Source organism: Chroicocephalus ridibundus, chromosome 22, assembly GCF_963924245.1.
Source record: "Chroicocephalus ridibundus chromosome 22, bChrRid1.1, whole genome shotgun sequence".
In the NCBI taxonomy this organism is placed as follows: Eukaryota; Metazoa; Chordata; class Aves; order Charadriiformes; family Laridae; genus Chroicocephalus; species Chroicocephalus ridibundus.
The window spans coordinates 5,405,938-5,427,782 of NC_086305.1; the positions used below are offsets into that span (position 1 = coordinate 5,405,938).

Below are 21,845 nucleotides of genomic sequence, written 5' to 3' on the forward strand. Positions count from 1 at the left end.
AAACAGGGTCCCCTGACCCCCTCTGTAGCCCCCCCCGTCTCTGGGGCAGGGGGTCTGCCTGCTGGGCTGGGGGGGGGAGGCAGCGCCGGTGGGGGCTGCAGGAGGGAGGAAGAGGAGGGCTGGGACGCGAGGCCAAGGCAGGGCAACGCTGGCGTCACTTCCTCCGGCCGCCCGGCGCGGGGCTCGACGGGGGGAGCAGGGGGCAGACAGGGACGAGCCCCAACATGTCGTCACCGTTCATCCCTCTCCCTGCTGCAAACCTCCCGGAACGACCCCGGGATGGAGTCAGCCGCCCCTGCCCCGCCAAGACCCCCCCACCCCCAGCTGTCCCCATGTCCCACCATCGGGGCACAGAGGGACCCCTGAACCCCAGAGCTGGTGCAGCTGAGGATGGCGGTTTCCACCCCATACGTCGGCCCTGGGCCCCCACGGACATGACCCCCCCCGCTTCCCCCCCCCAAACCACCATGGGAAAACGCTGCTGCAGCTCGGTGGGCTCTGGATGAGTGCTCCTGGCCGCTTGTCCTGCGGGAAATCGGGGAACGGCGATGGCACCCCCCCGGTCCTGCCGCACCCCGTGGTCCTGCTCTGCCTCGTGGCTTCCCCGGCAGCTCCCAGAGTCGCACCAGGCTGCGCAGACACTGGAGCTGGGTTCCGGCGGGCGTTGGGTTTCTGGATTCGACATCTCCTGGAGGGTTCAACGTAGAGGGAACGAGGCCACCTCCAGCGTGTGTCCTCCCGCGTCCCCCCCCATTCAGGTGCAGGTCTCTTGCCAGTGGGAGCCCCGGGCCCGCACCAGGGTGAAATACAAACTCCAGGCTCAGTTTGTCAGACTCAGATTTGATGAGTCTGATTATTTACCATAATTATTAACAACAATCCTAAATAAACAACAATTTATACCCCAGAGTCACCAAAGCAGTTCCACTCCCAGGGTACGAACAAGCAGCAAAGAGCCGGTCCTTGCTGCAGGGAGGTCACCATCGGAAGCGGCTGTGGGATGCGGCAGTCGGCATCGGCACATCCCGGTAGCCAGCGCTGGCCGGGGGGGCTCGTCAGGAAGCACTTGCTCAACACTGGCGTCGGTGGAGAACCATCGCAGAGCTGCCGCTGGCCCCTTCGGCACGGCCTCGGCGGAGGTGGGGTGGGAGGATGGATGGCGACTCCTTCCTTGCCTCCGGCCACGCGGCCGCGGCGCCCGGCTCAGATCTTCTGCACGTAGTTCCCAGGGAAAAGCCCTTCCTTGCCGTGCAGCCGGCCTTTCCACCAGCCCGAGATATCTGGGAATGGGGGGGGACGGCAAAAGAAAAGAGCCGGGTCAGGCACGGTGCTGCCCCAGGGGCGCCGCAGGGCAGGGCGGGAGTCCGGCGGTACCTTCCAGCAGGATGTCGATGATGTCCCCCACGTTGAAGCTGAGCTCGTCCACGTCCTGCCCGATGTACTGGTAGAGCGCCTGGCAGCGCGGCACGGCCGCCTTGGGCTGCGGCTTGGGACGCCCGGCCGGCGGTGGCCGCTGGCTCAGGCTTCGCCGGCGTTGCATGCTGCGGGGCCGGGAGACACGGCGTTCGCACCGGGGAGGGCGCGGGGTGCGCTGCACCCCCTTCCCCATCCTGCCCACCCCCACCATCGGCATGCTTTGTGCCTGCAGCTCAGGTGGGTCCTCCCAGTGCAGGGACTGGGAGAACTGGGGTGGGAAAAGCCCGGGAGATGCCATCCTGCCGGCAAAGCTGGATTGCCCGGAGCTGGTTGGGCTGTTGGTGCGTTGGGCAGCGAGGCCGGTCAGAGGGGACAGAGCATCCCTGGGGGGTGGCAGCAGCGGGAGGGGAGGATGGAGCAGGGAGGGGGATGTGGGCACCCGTTCAGGACCTACCCGGCCACCCCCTGATCGGGCACGTTGAGGAAATCCATGTTCTGCTCGGACGGGGGCCGCGTCTTCGACTGGCGGCTGGCGTTTCGGGGGGGCAGCGCCGCAGCCGGTGGCCCCCGCCCTTGCTTTTGGGGCGCTGTGTAGGTGTCCCGCTGAGCCCGGCCGTCACCGCGCGGGAACTGGGGTGCCCCATTCCTGCAGGCGCCTGGAAGGTCATCCCCCCACCCCGCATCGGGGATGGTGCATTACAGGGGGCCCCCACTCAGCCCGCACCCCCCAGGAGCGCAGTGCTGGCTGGGTGCGGGCTGGGGTCCCCCCTCCCCATCACCCCCCCTTGGCACTGCCCTCCTCACCTCGGGGTGCCGGTGGGGCGCTTCGGGAGGACGCCGGACACCTTCTGCCACCTCTGCTCTGCGTCACCCCCTTCCTCGTGGGCTCTGGGGGGACATGAGCCCCCCGTTAGGTGACAGTCCTCAAAGATGGCTGGGGGTGGGGGGTGCTGCCACCCCGGTTTGCAGCCGGCTGCTCTTTTCTCCGAAACACCCCGTGCTGCCCCATCGCCCGGGCAGAAGCGGGTCCCTCCTGGGCGAAATGCAGACCCCGCAGGGCCGGGGCACATGCCAGCTCACCCTGATGTCCCCAAGCCTCCGACCATGACCTGCAGCCCCGACACTCCTGTCCCCCCCCACCGCCACCCCCGTGTGCCCTGGCACTCACTGGCGTTCCTTGGGAGCCCGTCCCCGATGCTGACCGTAAGCGTTTTGCCTCCGGCTTTGAGGGCGGCCACGTCGCCCTGTCCTCTGACGAAGGTGACATTGCGGGTGCCGCCACCGCCCCAGCCCTCCTTCTTCACCCGAAACTGTAGTCTGGGGGAGAGAGAGGCCATGAGGCCGCGGGGAGGGGACGCCGTCCTGTTTTGTCACCTCTCCCGGCCTCCATCCTTACGTGTCCTTGAAGGAGAGGCGCAGCTTGGTGCGGGTGAGCTCCTCGTAGCGCTTGCACAGGAGGCTGATCAGCTCCGTCTTGAAGATGGACTCCAAGAAATTGTCGGCATCGTTCTCATGGAGGATGAAGAAATCATCCTGCCTGGTGCTGGGGGAGGAACCCCGGCGCAGGGGTGTCAGCGGGGGCAAGGCTGGTGCCCGTCAGTGCTGGGAGGGAACCGTGAGACCCGGCTGGGGCTGGGTTCACCCCGAGTAAATCTGGGGGCAATTTAGCTGGAAACCTCCCCGACGCCCAAAGCCCCATCTGCAAAGCGCTCTGTGGGGAGCCTCCTCCGATGTCCCACTGCCTCCACGGGCAAGGGGCCGGGGGCACCGGAGCATGGAGAAGCTGGTGGAGCTGATGAGTGAAGCCCAACAGCGCGGACCCCTCCGTGCGGAGCCCGTGCTGGGGGACGCACCTCAGCGAGACGCCGCTCACCGCCTGGAGCTCCACCTTCTTCTTGAGCACCTCCTTGATCTGCCCCTTCTCAGGACCTTTCTTCACCTTCTCCCGCCCGATCAGGTAGAAGTACTTGGGGGTGAGGATGAAGTCCCGCTTGATGGGCTGGGAAAGGGCAGAAGCAGGGGGTGAGGGGGGTTTTTTGGGGGGCACAAGCCCTGCACACACATCCCACCCAAGGGTGGCCACCAGGAGGCATGGCTTGGCCTGTCCCAAGCCCTGAGCGGGTCCACGTACCTTGAATCTCCGGTCGTACTTGGTGATGGAGTCGGCGAAGTCTATCCGCTCCCGCTTGGCCAGGAACTGGCGCAGCTCCGGCCGCTCCTCCATGCCCAGGTAATCGCCCACAAAATTCCTGTTGATGCTGTTCCTCCTCCGCTCTTTGAAGTTGTAGAGGATGTTGGAGGCTGTGTGGAACCCCAAAGCGATGCCGGTCGGAGAGGGCTCTGCTCCGGTGGCTCAGCCCTCGGCCCCTGCCCTCCCAACCCGGCTGCGGGAGCCATGGCACGGACCGTGGCAGCAAGAAGTGGGGCTCGTTTTACGCCATGGGAGGAATCTGAGCTGCTTGAGCCTGGCCGGCTTCGAAACCCGTTAACGGCCCTCAAAAAACCTTGTGCAGGGGGAGCACAGCTGCTTTCTGGGTTTTCCCCCTTGATTTTTTCCTGCATGCTTGGGAGGGTGCGAACACACCCATGATGGGGTCAGGTCGTGACCGCTGGTCTCTCCCATCCCTCTGCCAATGCTGGCTCTCAGCTGCTCCTCTCCGTCCCTTTGCAGGCAATGAAAGGCAGAGCGAGAGAGCGAGAGGCTCCCGTTTGTGTCCTACAGCCCCTCCCAGGGCTGGAAATAGAATCATGGAATCGCAGACTGGTTTGGGTGGGAAGGGACCTTAAAGCCCACCCAGTGGCACCCCCTGCCCTGGGCAGGGACACCTCCCACCAGCCCAGGTTGCTCCAAGCCCCGTCCAACCTGGCCTTGAACCCCTCCAGGGATGGGGCAGCCACAGCTTCTCTGGGCAACCTGGGCCAGGGGCTCACCACCCTCACACCAAACAATTTCTTCCCCAGATCTCATCTAAATCCCCCCTCTTCCAGTTTGAAGCCATTAGCCCTCATCCTATCACTACCTGCCCTTGCAAAAAGTCCCTCCCCAGCTTTCTTGTAGGCTCCCTTCAGACACTGGAAGGGGCTCTCAGGTCTCCGCGGAGCAAAGAATCCATTCCCTCCTTTAAGATGTAGGAAAAGACCCCGGGCATCTCACGGTCTGGTCTCTCCTCACCCCCCTCCTCGTTAGTGCCACAATTAGCAGCCAAGCTGCCGCTCTCCTGCCGCTCTGGCAGCTGGGCTGTCCCCAGCGAAAGGCACCCTAAAAGGGGTGCTGGGGTGTCGGTGTCCCTGTCCTCGCCCGGCCTTACCCTCCTCTCGCATCTGCTCGTACTTCCGTATGGCGACGTGCCGGCGCCAGGCCTTCTGGATCACCCGGGCAAAGCCGTCGAATTTCCGCTCCCGCATCTCCTCCAGGAGGAAGAGCTGGGAGGGACACGGGGGGCTGAGCCCGGCCGGCCAGGGGCCACCCAGCGCCCGTGCCGCATCCCTTCTCCCGCACATCGGCACCCCAAACCCTCCCTGGTGTCGCCTGAAGTGATGCTCGGCCACACGCAGCGTCACCCTGGGGAGGCGGGACAAGGAGCAGAGCTGGGCCACCTACCGATTCGGGGTTCTTGACAAACACCTTGCTCCGACCCATCTGGTACTGGTCCGGGTCCATGTTGACGGAGCGCAGCAAGTGCTGCACCCCTTGCCGCTCGTCCCCGCGCCAGGATGGCCACGTCTCGGGGGTGAGGATGGCGTAGCTGTGATGGGAGAGGTGATGTGAGTGGTGGCCGGGCTGCAGGGACCTTCTACCTCCCCCCCCACCAACCCCATCCCGGTGGTCGCTCACCGTTGCAGGAATTTGTGGAAGAGGCGGCGGTAGGCGAAACCCGCCCGGCGCACGCGGATGTTCTCCTTCAGCCCCAGGTACTCCACTTGGTGCTTCACCCTGCGGAGTGGGGAGGGACACGCTCGGCAGGGGGTGGCAGGTCGGTGGGGGACCTGCTCGCGCCCGTCGGCCGCTGCTTGGCACGGGGATGCCCTCGGCCGTGCGCGCGGGAGAGCTTCTCTGGGTGATGGATGTAGAGGGACGTGTGCGTCCCCACACGCTCCTCAGCGCCTGCCTCACGCTCCCCTGGGTCTGTGGGACCAGCCCAGGGAGCAGTTTTTGGAGGAAAGCTGGTCCTGGCCACATGCCTATCACCGCCCCCCCCTTCCCCAGGCTCTGTGGGCTCCTGATACAGCAGGAGGGGCCTCTGTTACCTGCTCTCCTCCCAGTCCCGGGGTTTCTTGGTCTCGTTGGGTTTGATGCAGCGGATGTAGTGTGGCGTGCACTTCATTAGCGTGTTCACCAGGTCGTTAGCCTGTTTCTGTTGCAAGGATCGACCTCTGTAGCGTTAAAGGCATTGGTGGGAGCCCATCGCCCTGCTGCTGCCCCAGAGGCAGCTACTGGCCCGCAGCCTCCAGGACGTACCTTGATTTTGGAGCCCGCCGTGGTCGGTCGTCCCTTTTTGTCAGAATCAAGCTTTTCTGGGAAAAGCATCCGGATGAAACCGCTGAAAGGCAGGTGACAGTCCCCCGGTGAGAGCCGCCAGGCTCCCCAAGCTCAGCCCGCGCTGAGCTGGAACCAGCTCCAGCTCCGCTTTTCTGCTGCCGGGAAATCCTGCACCGCGGATGAGCCCGTTCCCACCCCCCCAAAACTGCCCCCGGCGATGAGCAGGATGGGTGCTGGTGGGCGAGCACCCCTCTGCCCCAGCCCTGCCGCCCCTGGGTGCTGCTGCGTTCAGCGGGGGGACGCTGCTGGTACCCGCGGGGTGATGCAGGATGCCGAGCACCCCGAGGTGTGGTTCCAGCAGAGGCGGGACTGGATGCTGAGGATGCTGCCCTCTGCCCCAGCCCTTTTTGGGGTGGCCCCTGGGATCCGCAGCGCCGCCAGGACTCACTATTCGCTGCTCTGCATGAGCTCGATCAAGTCGGTGAAGAGCACGTCCCGGTTGCGCTCGCAGAAGCCATTCACGTCGTAGGAGACCTGGGGGCAGGGGGGGCACTCAGCCAGGGCTACGGGGTGCAAGGTGTGGGGTGTGGGATATGGGGTACGGGGTGTGCGGTGCCGTACCTTGCCTGCGTAGTGGTGGATGACGAAGCCTGAGCTCCAGCTGTTGAAGTGCTCGTGGTTGCCCACGGCCGCCTGCAGCTTCTGCAGCAGGGTCTGGTCCGCCCCCTCGCCGGTGGCATGCATGGTGGCACAGACGTCGTCCAGGACGCTCATGATCCCGGGGGGGTTCTGGGAGAGGGAGAGAGAAGCCATGGGTGCCCAAAAGCCCAACCCCACACCTGGCTCTGCCCGAACGCCCTGCGCTGGTCAAAGCTGCTTGACGCTGGGCCGCAGCTCAGGTTAAGGATGCAGAGCTGTGCGTCCCAGGGATGCTCCCCAGCAGGACCAGCTTCTGCCACCCGTCCCCGGCAGCACCCAGCCCATCCGACACCCCCTCCCTGGGTGCCTTGGCTCCCCGGGTGAGCCCCCCCCGGAGGAGGGGACCCCACTCACCAGCTTGTTCTCTATCAGGTCGCACACCACCTTGTTGTTGAAGTACTGGATCTGGGTCCACTTGATCCCTTCCTGCACGTATTCCTCCTGGGGAAGCACAGGGAGAGCGGGGTGGGCCCCCAACCCCTTGGGATATGCCGCAACCCCCCAGCTCTGGCCGTGGCATCGGGACCAGCCGGCAGTGGGGGCGCAGGGTGCAGGAATCGGGGTGCTGGTGCAGCCCCCCCTAGTCCAGCCCCCCCCAGTCCAGCCCCCCCCCCCTTCCCCCCATACCTGCTCTGCCTTCAGGGTCAGCTCTATGAAGATCTGCTGCAGCTTCTCGTTCACGAAGTTAATGCAGAATTGCTCAAAGCCATTTTTCTGCGAAAGGATAAGAGACGGAAGAGAAGACGGGGCTGAGTTGGCTTCTGCTCCTCTCCCCGCATCGGGGAGACCCCAGACAGCAGAGCCTTTGGGTGCTGCTCCAGGGACCCTTCTTGGACCCATGGACTGCTAATGGCCCCCTGCGTCGGCCACCCTCCTTGCTGCAGAAGCCAGGAAGAACGTTCCCCAGCTGGGCTCCTACACCTGAGCAACACATACCTGGAATATTTCAAAGCCGTAGATGTCCAGCACCCCGATGCTGTACTCCTCGTATGGCTTCTGCATAGCCCGGTTGATAGACTGTGGGGAGAGACGGGATGAATTCCCTTCATCAGGGGCGGACGGGGCCAGTTGGGTATGGGAGCGGAGGGCGAGCATCCCCTCCGCACCGTGGCCATGCTCAGCCCGGCCCGAGGGGACCACACACCTCCACGAGGAAGTCGAAGACGCGCGCGTAGAGCCCCTTGGCCAGGGCGTCGCGGGTGTAAGCCGCCTGCTCCACGTTGAGGGTGACGGTGATGGACTCGGAGCGGCCACCCCACTTGCTGTCCATTTTCCTGCTGGTGACCTTCTCGTTGAGGCGGTCCTGGTCGATCCCCAGCAGGTAGGCAGGGAAGGCCAGGGCTGGGCAGAGGGGGGGGCGGTCAGGGCTGCCTGCTCCCCGTACGCCCCTGGTGTGCTGCCCGTAGCCACTGCTGGACACCCCCAGGCCCATCCAAGTGCAAAGGACAGCGGTGGCGCGGCAACCAGGGACCTGGGACATGGTCCTCCCTCTGCTAAATCACAGCAAGTGACTCCTGGCATCCGTCCCCTTGCTAATTAAGCTCTGGTTGTGCTGTTTGCTCGCTGCCTCAGTTTCCCCACATCTAGCATGGGGAAGATGCTGATGCTGCCTCTCTCCTCTGCCAGGGGATTTGTGCTATGAAGAGTTTGCAATTCATTGCCAAGGGTCTCTGGGAACTTGGCCCCCTCCCTCCGGCCCGGAGCGGGGGCAGTTGGCTACTCACAGTCCGCATTTTCCACCCGAGCGTAGTTGCCTTCCTCCCGAAAGCTGATGTTTCCCAGGTGGAGGATCCCGGCCACGATCTGCAGCACCAGCTGCTGGTCCTCGCCGCGGATGCCGATGACCTGCATGGCGTTCTGGGGGCGCGGGCAGCCCGTCAGCCCCTGCCTGGCCGCAGCCGGCTTTGGGGACTCCCCCCCCTCCCAGACACCCACCATGGTCTCATGGAAGTCACTGCGGTCATCCGTGCCCTCCACCTGGTACGTGTCCGACTGGTTCAGGTAGTAGTAATAATCCGGGCTCATGATGCCCAGGTTCTGCCGCTGCTCTTGGGACGCCCCTTCGATGAGCTGGGAGAGAAAAGGGGGCTGTGGTGACCTGGCCCCCGGCCCCCGCGGCAGCCCGGCTGGCTCTGAGCCCCCCATACCTGGTAGTAGATGTGGAAGTTCCTCTCGCACTCGTTCTGGCTCACCACCCGCGACTTCTCCAGCAGAAAGTTGGAGATCTTCCCCCCGTCGGGTTCGCCGCCCCGGCTGAACTGGATCTCGAAGTACTTCCCCTGCCCCGGCACAGCTCCCGCTCAGAGCCCGGCCGGCGGGACCCCCGGCTCCCCCCGGCCCTGCCTCCTCCCCTCCTTCTCCCACCGCGCTGGGAGCATCGTTGGGACGGATCCTGCCCTCTGCGCCTGCCCCGCTGACTTACGAAGCGACTGGAGTTGTTGTTCCGCACGGTTTTGGCGTTCCCGAAGGCTTCCAGCAGCGGGTTGGACTGGAGGATGATGTCCTTCACGTGCTGGGGACAGTGGAGGGGAAGGGGCTGAGCCAGGGGGGGCCACACGCCTGCGCCCCACTGCAGCAGCCCTGCCTCGGGGCTGGGGACTGTCCCAGGGCTTTGCGTGTCCCCAGGGCTCTGCCCGTCCTCAGCCCTGGGGCTGGGGCTGCTCCGGGTGCCACCGTCAGCCGGGGGGAGCGGGGGAGCAGGGCGGCGGGGAGCGGGTAGGTTGGGAGGTGAAGCGATGAGCGGTGGCTGGATGGTGGTGGTGGGGGCGGAAACAGCCGTACCTGCACTTTCTCACCGCCCCCGGACACTTTGGAGATGTAGCCCATGATGTATTTTGCTGCCACCGTTTTCCCGGCTCCGCTTTCTCCGCTGGGAAAAATGTCAAAGCAGAGGAGATGTCAAACGGGTGGGGATGGCAGAGCAGGGCTGGGGGGTGACGGTGGGTGACAGGGCCGTGGTCCCCCTCTTGCCATGTACTCTGAGCGTGTGGCAGCGCCATTGCCGGGGATGGGGCTCCCCGGGTGCCCTGGGATATAAGCGGGGCTGGAGCAAGGCTGGGTGAGGAGCTGCTCCGGGAGGAGACGTTGGATTTGTCGTTGCTGGATTTTGGAGGGGAGGAGGGAGACGTGGGAGCCTCAAGGGGAAGTCTCCGTCCTTGCCCCACATCCTGACCATTTCCCTTGCAACACTCAGCCGGAAAAAGCGCGTTGCACAAGGCTGGGTCCCTGCCTGGGGACAACCCGGTCACAGCCCCGCTGGTGCTCACGGCCCAGGACGATGGTGTCCCCCCGGGGACATCCATGCACCGGGTCCCCCAGGACCCACCGCTGGGCTCCAGCCTCCGCTGGCCGCTGCCTGGCTGCCGGGATGTCCCCAGGGTGTGGGGACAAGGGGTGATGGGGACAGCCGTCCCCGGACCGGTGGCACGGGGTCCCCACCCGTGCCCCTACCTGATGATGACGCACTGGTTCTCCCCGTCGATCAGCATGTTGCGGTACATGTTGTCGGTCAGGGCGTAGATATGGGGGGGATTTTCATACTGAGCCTGAAGGGGGGACAAGGGACAGCAGCGCTGAGCACCGGGCAGCCGCCAATCCCCCCCGCCGAGCCCCCTCCCCACATCACGTCCCCTTAGCTCTGCCCGTGCGTTGCAGGCGGCAGCGGCATGCAGCCGGCACCGGGAATTAGCCGCTTGCCACAGCCATGGGCTCATCGCAGCCCGCCAGATGTTTGTTTTTTTTTTTTCGACTCCCCCCTCCTCCTTGGGAAGCTGGTTGTGGCAGAAGTTGCTCGGAGCGGATGGATTTTCCCATGTTTGGGTTGCTTTGGTGTGTATTTGTGAGCTGAATTTCCCAGGAATGTGGTTTTTCTCCCGGAGCCTCGTTACTGACTCGCCATCAACGCGCTCGGGAGCACTGACCCCCTGCAGCTCCCGCAGGGCTGGGGAGGACGGGGACGCTCGTGGGACACCCTCCAGGTGTTTCACACCAAATTAAACCCAATGAAGGGGTTTATTGGGCTGGCCGACCCCCAACCCCCCCCGCCCCCCAACCCCGGGGCCGGCGCGCAGCAGCCTCACCGCCCCCTGGTACAGCTCGATCTCCCGGTCGGTGAAGTACGGCATCTGCTTGAAGGGGTTGACGGAGATGAGCACGGGCCCGATGTAGGTCTGAGCGGCAGGTTAAGGTCCGTGCGTCCTTTCCCATGTCCCCCCGAGGCAGCGTCAGCGCCAGAGGTGCCAGGAAGGTGGTGGTGGTGGGGGGGTGTCCCTGCCTCCTCCAGGGGCACCACGAAGGTTTCCAGAGCTGCTGCCATGACTTAGTGCCATGGGGCCCCGGTGCTTCGTTCCCTCAGCCCTGGTGTGTCCCCCCCAGTGTGACCGGTGCAGGGTACAGGGGGAGCATCCCCTCAGCTCCCCCGGCTTTGTGCGTTGCTGCCTTTGGCTGAGGATTGGCTCCAAAAGCAGCTTTCCAGCATCCCGCGGCCCCCCGGCATTCCCCTCTGCTCAGCTGTTCCTGCTGCATACGCACCTTTCGCAGCAGGAGACTGTCTCCGTTTTACAGCCAGGGAAACTGAGGCACGGAGAAGGGAGAAACCGCTGGCTCCTGCCTTTCCCTGGCCACCCAGCCTCCCTGACCCTGCCTGCCGCATCCCCGAGTCACCCAGGAGCGGACAGGGGGACGGAAAAGCTGGGAATCGTGCCTGGGAATGACACAGCAGCAGAATGGGGATGAGCCCCCGGCGCCCCGGGGCAGGTGGGGAGACGGAGGCTGGGGACAGAGCGGTGCCAGCGAGGTGACCCCGAGCCCTCCATGTCCAATTTTCAGCCCACCTGGCAGCCGGGAGGGGGAAGAGCAGCCGAAGGGCCGGAAGAGAGGGGCTTTTCTGGGAAATGCAGAAGCGCGGGGCGTTGAGTCACGACCAGACGGGGCCCCTGCGCCCAGCGGCAGGCCAAAAAAAAAAAAAAAAAAAAAAAAAGGAAGAAAGAGGCTGCGTGGGGTATTTTTTCTCCCTCCGAAAAAAAAGAAAAGCCAACGCCAAAGCCAACCCCTAAACGCATTTAAAGCCCCAGGGCTGCCGAAGGAGCGGGGAGGATGGCTGCGTCACCGCCGGCCCGCGGCAGAGCATCGCCTTGTAAGGACAGAGCCGCGTCTTCAGGGAAACCGCAACCGCTCGCAGCGGCGTGGGCAAGCGGCTCAGCACCCCGCTCAGCCCCCGCCGTGCCCCGCAGGCATTCCGTCCCCTGCCCCGGCAGAGCTGGGGGGCATCCCCCAGCAGGTGCCGGGGTGTGTGGGGGGACGGCAAGGCGAGGGCTCAGCGCCTCGAGTCGTGGGCGTGGGCACACGTCCCCATCCGCACCGCGCAGCCCGAGGGCCGCCGAGCTTCGGGCAGGGTGCGCGCGGCGGAGTCAGCTCCGCCATGGGAGCCCCGCGACCGCAAAAGCGTCGGGGCTGGGGATGGCAATGGGGAGGGGGCAACACTGGGCAGGGTGGGAGCTTTGCACCCCGGGTGGCTTCTCGGGGTGGGGGTAACCCTGGTGGAGAGTGAGAGGTGGCACCTCGTCCCCGTGTCCGCAGGGATGCTCTCACTCCGTCCAGGGGTTGCTTGGATTTGCTGGGGGTGCAGAGTCCCCAGGGCACACAGGGGGGGTGGATGACAGCGGCAGGGGACGATGGCCACTACTGCCACTGGGGTCTGTCCCCCTTGGGGCAGGCAGGCGGGTCTCCGGTGCGCGGGGCAGTGGGAGACAGCGGGTGAGGGGTTACTCTGTGCTCTTTGCTTAGAGCTTTGTGGTCACGAAGGAAGGACTAAGGTGGTCCCAGGGCACGGCAGGATGGGCATCACGGTTGCAGCACCTCTGCCAGGTGCAACTCAGCTCGGGAATGGCGGCATTCCCCCCGCCGATCCCAACCTTGTCCCACCACAGCGTGGGGACGGGACGTTCTGCAAGCGCTGGGGCAGCCCCGGTTTGGCCCCTGCCCTGGCAAAGCCTTGGAGCCCAGCCCTGTCGCTCCCCGTCCGCATCCCGCCGCCCAGGGAAGGATACAAAGATGTAATCGTCCATAAAACGCTTCTTGAGGTTCTCCACGATGGCCTCCTCGGAGATCTTGGAGAGCAGGACCATGTCGTCCACGCCACTCTGCTTGACATTGTGGCTCTGCCAGTGGAAGCGCTCCTTGCTGCCCTGCGGGGACAGGGACACAGCGACTGCCCCGGGGCCACCACCCGCGGGAGTGGGGCTCCACGCCTGGATCCCCCCCCAGATCCCCCCGAGCTGCTGGTGGCTGTAACTGGCCCCCGCCCCAGCCGTGGCACCAAACCGGCACCTTCAGGTGGGCGCAGAGCGGGGTGTTTTGGCCACGCTGGGAACTCGCAAAGCTCAAAATGCCAGCGCTGTCGCACCGGGGCTTGTCCCGTCCCTCCGGTCCCTCCGGCTGGATCCTGCCTCGCCGCGGGTCTGGCACCCCGGCGAGGAGCCGACGGGGCTCCCACAGCCTGCGGGCACGTTTGGAACTCCAGCCCTGCTCGTTACGGGGGTAACGAAGGACTAACGAAGCAAACGCCGCGCAGGCTCTGCTTATGAGTCAAAGGGGGCAGTAAAAATAACCCAGGGGAAAGGCAAAAATTGCAGCTGGCGGGGGCATCCCCGGCACCGCGCATCCTCTGCGCCCCCGCGTCCCCTTTGCAGTGGGGCAGTTGTGGGCCTGTGCCCCCCCCGCCCTTCTCCCTGCCCGGGGGGGTGCCAGCACCCGCTTTCCATCCGCTGCCCCATTACCCGGCTCTGTCCTCCAGGGGCTGTGGGGCAGCAGGAAAACTGGGCTGTGATTAAAGCCTTCAGGGGGGCTAAAACCAGCCCTGAGCTGGGGCGGCGGCGGGGGGAGGGTGAGATTTCACCGTGCATAAAAAAAAACTATTGAAAAGCCCCTTGTTCTCGATGCTGCGGAGGAGACGCACTGAACGCTGCCGCGGTGCCCGTGCGGCCCCCGGTGCGGTGCCCAAGAGCGGACACCCCCTCTGGAGCTGCCCATGGCACCTCTGCCCCCATCCCACACCCCCGGGGTTCCGCTTTCACCCCAGCGCTCCCGGCACTGATTTCACTTCTCGTCCCCCCCGGTCGCCCCCGGCCTCTTAACTCTTTCCATTTCCCTTTTCTTCTCTTCCCCTTTTGCTTCGTTTTCCTGCCGGCTCTCAAGATTTCAGGCCTCCGGACCCCGATGCCTTTGCACCCTCCCGTCTGCCCCCTGATTTTCACGGGCTGTCCCCAGCCCCCCTGCACCCACCCCGGGATGCTCGGCCCATCCCGGCACCAGCGCGACGGGGGACGGAGGGACCGTCATGGAGCAGGGAGGAGCTCGGCAGCACCCTGCAGCTCCCCCCGGCCGCCTCCGGCCCCGCTGGGCTTTGCAACCCAAAACGCCATCCATGTGCCCCCTCCCGACCCCAAGTGCAGCTCAAGCCCCCACAGCCGGCGGAGGGGCTTTTGGCTTCGTTGTCCCACCACCTTCCCTTGGGACGCACGGACCTGGGGTGGTCCAGGGGGGATCAGGGCTGCTCATGCAGCCTGAAACCAGGCTGGGAACTTCTCCTCTTCCTCCTGTTGGTTGCTTACGGCCCTTTTTCTTGCCTTCCCCTCCTCTTCCTCCCCTCCATCCTAATAAGCCCCTCGAAAAGCCACCAGCAAAAACGCAGGTGGGACCTGTCAGCTGCTGCGGGTCGCCGTGCTGTCACCCGGGGGGCTGTCGGTGACCCCAGCAGCTGCCCAGCTTCAACCCAACCTGGCCAAAACCTTGTCCTTCAGCTGGAGAGGAGCAGGTTGGGAGGACCCACGGGGAGCCGGACACCTCGGTTCCCCACCCCGTGTCCCCATCGCCCTGAGCCCTCCGGCGCGGGCACCCTGGGCTCGCACGGCCGGTTCTGGCACCAAATTAAGGCAAATATGAGCATTTCCTGTATTGCAAGCTCGGCGCTTTTGAGCCGACACCCCGAGTTTCTCCTTCAGTCAAAGGACTGCTCAGAGCTGTCAGCGGCGAGCGCGTGCCTTCGTGACACCTCCTCTTCCTCCGGGCGCAGGTCGGGTGCTTTCCTGGCTCGGCAGGGGCACCTGGTGCAGCGCAGCTGCAGGGAAAACACCGGCTGGCTTTAAATGAAGGGTTTTGTCCCGGATATCTGCGAGGCCCCAGGTGTTTCCACCCTGTTTCTGGGAGCACGAAGTCAGCCTGGCTTTCCCTCAGCACGTCCCGAGAGGCGGCACGGGGCCAGGGGGGGGTGTTCTGTGGGGCCAGAGCTCACTGCGCCGGGTAAAAGTCTTGCGGGGAGGATGAAGAGGGACGATGCTCCCTCAAAACCGTGGCGCTGGCCAAGCTCGGCGCCCAGCGAGCCCTCGGGCATCCCTGCGGGGAGCGGGGGCACGAAGGGGATCTGCTTTCAGTTTTGGGGCGGCGGTTCCTCAGTCCCCTCCTCTGTCCCAGGGCAAAGCGAGGGACGAGCCAGCGTCCAGCGGCTCGACAGCCGCCGCCGCGGGGGTCCCCAGGGAGGGGGACTGATGGGTGGCCTGGACCAAACGCCTCCGTGAGGCCATTTCATCCTCAAGCCGAGCGGGGAGCAGCTTTCGGTAGCCCTTGGCCCGGGCTTTAAGGAGCAGTTTGCAGCCGCTTTGCACAAGGGGCTTTGAATGAGGGGTGGGTGCGTGGGGACCCCCATCGGCACCCCCCAGGAGCACCCCAGCCGAGGGCTGCGGGCTGGGGACCGTCACCACCGCGGCCACCGCCTGTGCCGGCTGCTCACGATAGGATCGCCGCGGGAGGGGAGCAGCCCTGCAGATTGCAAAACATCATCTGTTTTTCTTCAAAGCTCAGGTCTGAGCCACCAGAAAACCCCGCCAGCCCCGAGCCGGGAGCGGACGCAGCCCAAGGTGACACCTTTTGCGTCGAGAGAGGATGAGCCCAGAGGCAGCCAACACCTTAAAACCACCGGAAACCTCGAGAAGAGCCGCGCGGGGTGCTGCTGCTGTCACCGTCTGCCAGCTCCCAGGCACAGGCAGCGTTTGGGGACGGGGTGTTTCTCCAGGGCTTTGGGGACCGGGGCCGTCCCCGGAGCTGGGACCCCCCGGGCAGGGGTGGGGGTCGTGGCGGCGCAGCCCCACAGCCCTTCATGAGGCCACAAAACGCCTTCAGGTCTCGGGTGGTGGCGGTGGGGAGGACAGCGCGTTTTTGGGGGGGGACAGCATCTGAGCAGCCTCTCAGAGGTGACAACCGCGACCATGGGTGGGAGAAGGATCCGTTTCAGTCTGGCCGCCGTCCCCTTCCTGGCCGGGCGGAAATGTCTGGGGACTCTGAGACACGGAGGGAGCCGCGGGCTGAAGGACATGCACCTTGCGGACCCTTACTCCGTGTTTGAGCATCTCCCTCATTTTTAGAGCTTTCATCTTCCTCTTCTGCCTCCAGACCAACTTCCAGCTCTGGATGCTGCCCCGCGTCCTGCCCGTGGCCCCGGTTCCCTGCCTGCGCCGGGGTGCGAGGTCCGACCCTGGGCATGGGGGTCCTGGCTTGAGCTGGCCTGGGGGGGGGTTACGGCTGCCCCCGGCAGCCCCCGCTGCCCCGCTCGGCTCTGCCCGCACCCTGTGGCACCACGGGCGCTGAAACCAGAAGCCCTGGTGGGAAGTTGGGCCGGGAGGAACGCGAAGGTTCTCCTGCAGGTACCGCACCGGCGACGGCAAAATCAAAACCACTTTGTGTCACCCAGACCTTCACGCCCGGTGCCCTCCATCCTCCTCGGATCCGCGCTCCCAGGGGCACCGACCTGGCCCCGGCTGCCCCCCACCCACCCCAATGCCTCACCCAGCCCCAGCTCCGCTCCCTGTCCCCACGCCAGGGCAGCACCGTCCCCTCTCCGGAGGCGGGGGACACTGGGCCGGCTGCTGGCACCGCGCGGAAAGCAGCAAGGGACCAGGATGGGCGCAGGAGGGGACAGGGCTGAGGTAGCCCCGAGGTGGCAGGAAGAGGGGGTGACATCCCCAGGGTGCCCGAGGGGGACAGGGCGGGGGGAGCCCCAGCGAGGGCCCCCCTGGCACTCACCATGGTGTCCCTGCGGCTCGCCCCCGGGGACGGGGCACTCGGGGCTGCTGTCACCGAGGGCCCAGGTTCATCTCGAAGCGCTTTGCTTTTGTGTTTCTGCTGCAACTACAAATTGCAACCAAATTTTTTTTTTTTTTTTTTTTTTCCTCCTCCCACTTCCTCATTTCGTACCGGTTTGCCAGGGGTGGGGAGGGCGAGGGCGGCTCTTTGCTGCTGGGGGCGGGGGGGACGACCTTGGGGTGGCCCTGCCCAGGGTGACCCCCACCTCTGCTGCAGACGGGTGCTGCTGGTGCCGGGGGTCACCAGCCTGGGGAAGGGGGTGGGCGCCGGGTCCCCCTGCAGGGATGCTCAGAGACTCTGCAAAACCCAGTCCCCCCCCCCGCCTCCCCGAGGTGACAGTTTGATGTGTCCCCCTGCAGGGGTGGCCAGTCACTGCTGGGGGATGCTCTGCTTTAAGGCGCTTTTAGGAGCGAGATGCTTTTGATGCTTTTGGTTGCTGCTTTTTTTTTTTTTTTTTTTTTTTTTTTGTTTCCCAGGTATTTGAAAGAAAAAGGCCACATTGGAGGAAATGTTTTGGCGAAACCATTTCAGAAAGCCCATCGCTGGAGCTGTGGGGGGGGATGAGAGCGGGGGTCCCCACGGGGCATGGCCACGGCGGCGCCCCCGGGGCGACTGCAGCGCCGCGGCTCCTGCGCACGCATGGACCCAGCTTCATGCCACAGGCCTGGTGTGCAAACCCCGGCTCACCGCGACGGTGCCACCACACTGACCCCAGGCTGTGCTTGAAGAAGGGAATCCATCGCGCTGAGAGGTCCCGGCCCCATCCGAGACCCTGCCAGCGTGGGCACAACTCCTCGGAAGCGGCCAGCCCCCAGCAGAAAGCAGCCAAGATGGCAAAGAAAACAGGTATTCCGCAGCGGGAAGCCCAGGGCTGAGCACAGTCAGAATCATGGAATCATGGAATGTGTTGGGTCGGAAGGGACCTCTGAAGGCCATCCCGTCCAACCCCCTGCAGCGAGCAGGGACAGCTTGAACTAGATCAGGTCGCTCAGAGCCTCATCCAGCCTGGCCTTGAATGTCTCCAGGGATGGGGCCTCCACCCCCTCTCTGGGCAACCTGGGCCAGTGTCTCACCACCCTCCGTGTAAAGAACTTCTTCCTAATGGCTGATCTAAACCTGCCCTGCTCTAGTTTAAACCATTGCCCCTCGTCCTATGGCTCCATGCCCTTGCAAACAGCCCCTCCCCAGCTTTCCCGGAGCCCCTTTAGGGACTGGAAGGGGCTGGAAGGTCTCCGCGGAGCCTTCTCTTCCCCAGGCTGAACCCCCCCAGCTCTCTCAGCCTGTCCTCCCAGCAGAGGGGCTCCAGCCCTCCCAGCATCTCCGGGGCCTCCTCTGGCCCCGCTCCAACAGCTCCGTGTCCTTCCTGTGCTGAGGGCTCCAGAGCTGGACACAGCACTCCAGGTGGGGTCTCACCGGAGCAGAGGGGCAGAATCACCTCTCCGGATCTGCTGGCCACGTTTTTTTTTGAGGCAGCCCAGGATGCCATTGGCCTTCTGGGCTGCGAGTGCACATTGTTGGCTCATGTCCAGCTTTTCATCCACCAGGACCCCCAAGTCCTTTTCTGCAGGGCTGCTCTCTATCACATCGTCCCCCAGCCCGTATTGATAACGAGGGTTGTCCCGACCCAAGAGCAGGACCTTGCACTTGGCCTTGTTGAACTTCGTAAGGTTTGCTCAGGCCCACCTCTCCAGCTCGTCCAGGTCCCTCTGGATGACATCCCGTCCCTCTGGCCTGTTGACCGCACCACTCAGTTCTCCACTGCCACGTCCCCCCCACTGCCACTGCTGCAGGAAACCCGTGCCGGCTCCACCAGCACCCAGAGCAAGGGCTGGCCGTGCCGGGAGCACTCAGTGCTGCACAGCCCCCCCTGGCACCTGGTATGGCCCCATCGGGCTCTTCCCCGATGACACTCACGGGGTCTCTCCCCACCTTTTCCAGCGTGGAGGCAGCACAGCAGCGCCGGGAGGGGGGGTCACGCTGCAGCCACCATCCATGGCCAGCACACAGCCTGCGCGGGGCACGTCTCTCACCAGCAGAGTTTGCGGAAGACAAGAGGATCAAAGCGTTCCTCAGATCTCTCCTCCTCAAATGAACCTGTTCTAACCTCGGCCCTGAGCCTTTCAGGGCAGCGCTGGGGGGAACAGCTGGGACAAGAGGGGGCAACACTTTGTCAAGGCCAAGCACACAGGACCAGGTGAGCGCCCTTAGATTTTGAAATTGCCTCTCTCGTCTCCTGACTACCAGCTCGGTCACTCGCACCGGGTGAGAATCACAGAATCACAGGCTCATGGAATGGTTTGGGTGGGAAGGGACCTTTAAGGGCCATCCAGTCCAACCCCCTGCCATGAGCAGGGACATCTGGTTCCTCGGAGCCCCGTCCAACCTGGCCTTGAATCTTCCCAGGGATGGGGCATCCACCACCTCTCTGGGCAGCCTGGGTCAGGGTTTCACCACCCTCAGAGTAACAAATTTCTTCCTCATCTCTAGCCTAAATCTCCCCTCTTTCAGTTTGAAACCATTACCCTTTGTCCTATCGCTACAGGCTCCACTAAAGGGTCTGTCCTCTGGTTCTCCAGACCATGAGACACGGTGCAAACCTTTGTGTCAATCCCCAGGGTGACCAGCCCGCGGGACTCAGGGCAGCACCAGCAGTGTTTCAGTCCACAGACATCTAGATCTTCAACCAACCTTTCCCCTAAAATCCCAAACCACCATTACCAACACGGGGCCTGTGTGCCCGGCGGGGCACAGCCAATCTTTGAGGGGTCTCCAAGGGGAAGCCTGTTCCTCCATGCCATGCAGCAGCTCCGGGCGAATCTCCACCTCTCCGATCCACTCCGGTTACTCAGGCTGCAGGGAAAACCCTCCCCTGCTGCCCAAAACCCTCCTTCGACGTCAGCATCATGGTATGGGGCTGCCCAGAGCCCAGGAGAGAAGAAAGAAGAAACTTCTCTGCCGCTTGAGAAACAAGACTGGGACCAGAAGCTGTGCCCGGGATCGTAGCTACTCCTTTATTATAAATCATGCCGTTACGTCGCTCCTCCTCAGAGTTAGTATGTTAAACATTTTTCATTATATATATATCTATATAAAAAGGTGAAAACACCCCCTTCCCCTCACCAAAATGTCAGAACGGAGCATGGCACCAGGAAGGAAGACAAATGAAGGCCCCGCTCCACAGCCAAACGGGATTTGCCGAGCACCAGAGAAGCTGCGATCGGCTGCTGAGCGGGTGAGGATAGAGATGGTAGAGGAAGACGTGAGGGCTGGCAGGGCGGAGAGGTTTGCTCCAGGGAAAGAGGGCTGTCCGCCCCCCTGCACCCTACAGATGACCCCCAAGGGGAACAGAACATGGCTTTGGACAAGATTTCTCACGTTTGTGATGCAGAAAGGCCTGAAAATAATAATAATAAAAATAACGATATCAAAAAGAACACGCTTTGTAGACTGGAAATTCAGCTCTCCTCTGCAGGCGGCGGTGGCCCGTGGAGAAGCCGTGTGTCGGCCCAGATTTGGCCGGGAGGTGACCTGGAGGGATTTCAAGCCTGCTCTTTTCCCATCATTGGAGGTCTCCCGAGGGCAGAGGAGCGGGTGGCACCGGGACCGGCACCCCGCGGCCCCAGCGGCGTGCAGCGAGGCCGCTTTTGGAGGCAAAGCACCTTTCGGAGGCAAAGCACCTTTGGAAGTAAAGCACCTTTGGAGGCAAAGCACCTTTGGAGGCAAAGCAGCCGCGGAGGCCGTGGCGTTCCCTGGGGAGGGCCCTGCCAGGAGCAGGCAGACTGGTCCCGAGCCACGGCTCGGCAATGGGGACACTGTGACCAAGACAGTTTCGTCCTGCATCCTCCTTCGCTTTGCTTCCTGCAGCCCGGCACGTCCTTGACGCCCCTTAAGTGACTGCAACCCTGAGCACGGCTTGGCCCTGACCTCAGCTCGTGCTTCCAGGTGTCTCTGGAATAAAAAACGGTCATAATAGTGACAAGGGCTTTAGGGAAAAATAGGGGGACACCCCAATCAAAAGTAGGTTGTTAAGAGAGTTTGAATAACCCCCTTTCCCAGTTAAACTGGTGTCACCGCTCTGCTCACGGAGTGACCTGCTCTCCGTCCCCTGCCGCGTGCCCCAAGGTGACGGGATGCAAACCAAGAAAACAAAATCCCTGCTCCAACCCCGCTCCCCACAGCAGCTCATCTTCATCCATCGCCCAGAAGCCACAAGCCACGCTTGTCACCCGTGGCACCTGAAACCTCCTCCCTGCCTCCCCCGGGGTCCCCGAGGGAAAGGCAGCAGCCCCCGGCGCGCTCAGCCCCCCCCGGGGATGCCCCACCGCGGACCGCGATGCCCTCGGGACACGGGCGCGGAACAGGACGAGGCAGGAGCGGGGCGAGCGGTGCCGCTGCGGTGGCTGTCTCGGCGCCTGCAGGACCTGGGTCCTCTACTAATAAATAACAACGTCAGAATTTCAAGTAATGTCCCTGCTGCCGCGCTCTGCCCAGCTTCTCCCTCTCCCACCGCCCATCGACCGGCTCCTGTCGCGCTGGGCGCTGGCGGTGTCTGCAGCGGCTGGCAGTGGTTTAACTGGGAACCTGCCGTTGTGAAGCTCGGGGGCGAAGGGTGAGTGTCTTTGGGGGACGGGTTTGGGTGACGCCAGCTCCCACTGGAAGCACGACCAGTGTCTGTGTTGGACCCAGGGGAGATTCCCGGGGCGGAGAGGAAGGGCCCGGCTCGGCGGCCGCCCCCAGCGTAGCTTTTGCCTTCCAGTTTTCCCACGGGGGTCACGCTGTGTCCCTAGTGCCCCTGGCACGTTTTACAGCACATCTGTCGGAAGTAGGTCCGGCTGCAGAACTTGAACTTCAGGACGAGCGGGCAGTAGGCCACCTTGTTCACATCCTTGCACTCTGGGTGGGCGACAGAGGGAAGCAGGGTTACGGCCGCCTCGCGGCGAGGAGCCCCGGGGGCGACTTCTAACCCCCGCTATTGCTCCGCAACCTCCTTTTGCACCCCGATGCCCAGCTCCGCGACAGCCAGGAAGCAGCAAAGATGCCACTGAAGAAGCTACTGGGAACCTCCTTACTGAAAGCCTCTCCTCGCCAAGGTGCAGTTGCTTCATTTATCAGGGTC

At 64.0% G+C, this 21,845-nt stretch overlaps 3 protein-coding genes across 7 annotated transcripts in view; 1 reads left to right on the forward strand and 2 right to left on the reverse strand.

Annotated features, from left to right (window-relative positions):
• Positions 1-854: 854 nt before the first annotated feature.
• MYO1F (myosin IF) lies at positions 855-16,782 on the reverse strand. The gene is made up of 28 exons (XM_063358270.1): positions 16,670-16,782; positions 12,643-12,780; positions 10,675-10,764; positions 10,046-10,140; positions 9,377-9,464; positions 9,018-9,107; positions 8,743-8,874; positions 8,531-8,665; positions 8,320-8,452; positions 7,740-7,936; positions 7,532-7,612; positions 7,223-7,309; positions 6,950-7,036; positions 6,518-6,685; positions 6,345-6,430; positions 5,876-5,957; positions 5,665-5,771; positions 5,252-5,350; positions 5,018-5,162; positions 4,725-4,839; positions 3,548-3,717; positions 3,270-3,415; positions 2,813-2,959; positions 2,585-2,733; positions 2,221-2,304; positions 1,871-2,072; positions 1,375-1,541; positions 855-1,280 (listed from the first exon to the last, which is right to left on the reverse strand). The coding sequence occupies exons 1-28, from the start codon at positions 16,670-16,672 to the stop codon at positions 1,204-1,206; spliced, it is 3,300 nt and encodes a 1,099-aa protein (XP_063214340.1). The 5' UTR covers positions 16,673-16,782; the 3' UTR covers positions 855-1,203.
• Positions 16,783-16,893: 111 nt separating this feature from the next.
• Positions 16,894-19,732, forward strand: LOC134526213 (uncharacterized). Its single transcript, XM_063357857.1, has 3 exons — positions 16,894-17,575; positions 18,668-18,923; positions 19,345-19,732. Exons 1-3 carry the CDS (start codon positions 17,290-17,292, stop codon positions 19,730-19,732), a joined length of 930 nt encoding a protein of 309 aa, XP_063213927.1. The 5' UTR covers positions 16,894-17,289.
• Positions 19,733-19,824: 92 nt separating this feature from the next.
• ADAMTS10 (ADAM metallopeptidase with thrombospondin type 1 motif 10) overlaps positions 19,825-21,845 on the reverse strand; it is an 81,494-nt gene continuing 79,473 nt past the window's right edge. For all 5 annotated transcript variants that reach the window (XM_063357850.1, XM_063357852.1, XM_063357855.1 and 2 more), the window contains one exon: positions 19,825-21,622. In XM_063357850.1, the coding sequence (XP_063213920.1) occupies positions 21,513-21,622 (110 nt within the window). In that variant the 3' untranslated portion in view covers positions 19,825-21,512. The remainder of the gene's footprint in view (positions 21,623-21,845) is intronic.

Coding starts and splice junctions, on each gene's coding strand:
- MYO1F (XM_063358270.1), bottom strand. Junction 6,431..6,517: donor TCCACCACTACGCAGGCAAG/GTACGGCACCGC, acceptor CCCTGCCCCCAG/GTCTCCTACGACGTGAATGG. Junction 5,958..6,344: donor CTCATGCAGAGCAGCGAATA/GTGAGTCCTGGC, acceptor CCTGCCTTTCAG/CGGTTTCATCCGGATGCTTT.
- LOC134526213 (XM_063357857.1), top strand. CDS start 17,290: ATGAGAGCGGGGGTCCCCACGGGGCATGGCCACGGCGGCGCCCCCGGG. Junction 17,576..18,667: donor CAAGATGGCAAAGAAAACAG/GTATTCCGCAGC, acceptor CACCTTTTCCAG/CGTGGAGGCAGCACAGCAGC. Junction 18,924..19,344: donor GGCCAAGCACACAGGACCAG/GTGAGCGCCCTT, acceptor GTCAATCCCCAG/GGTGACCAGCCCGCGGGACT.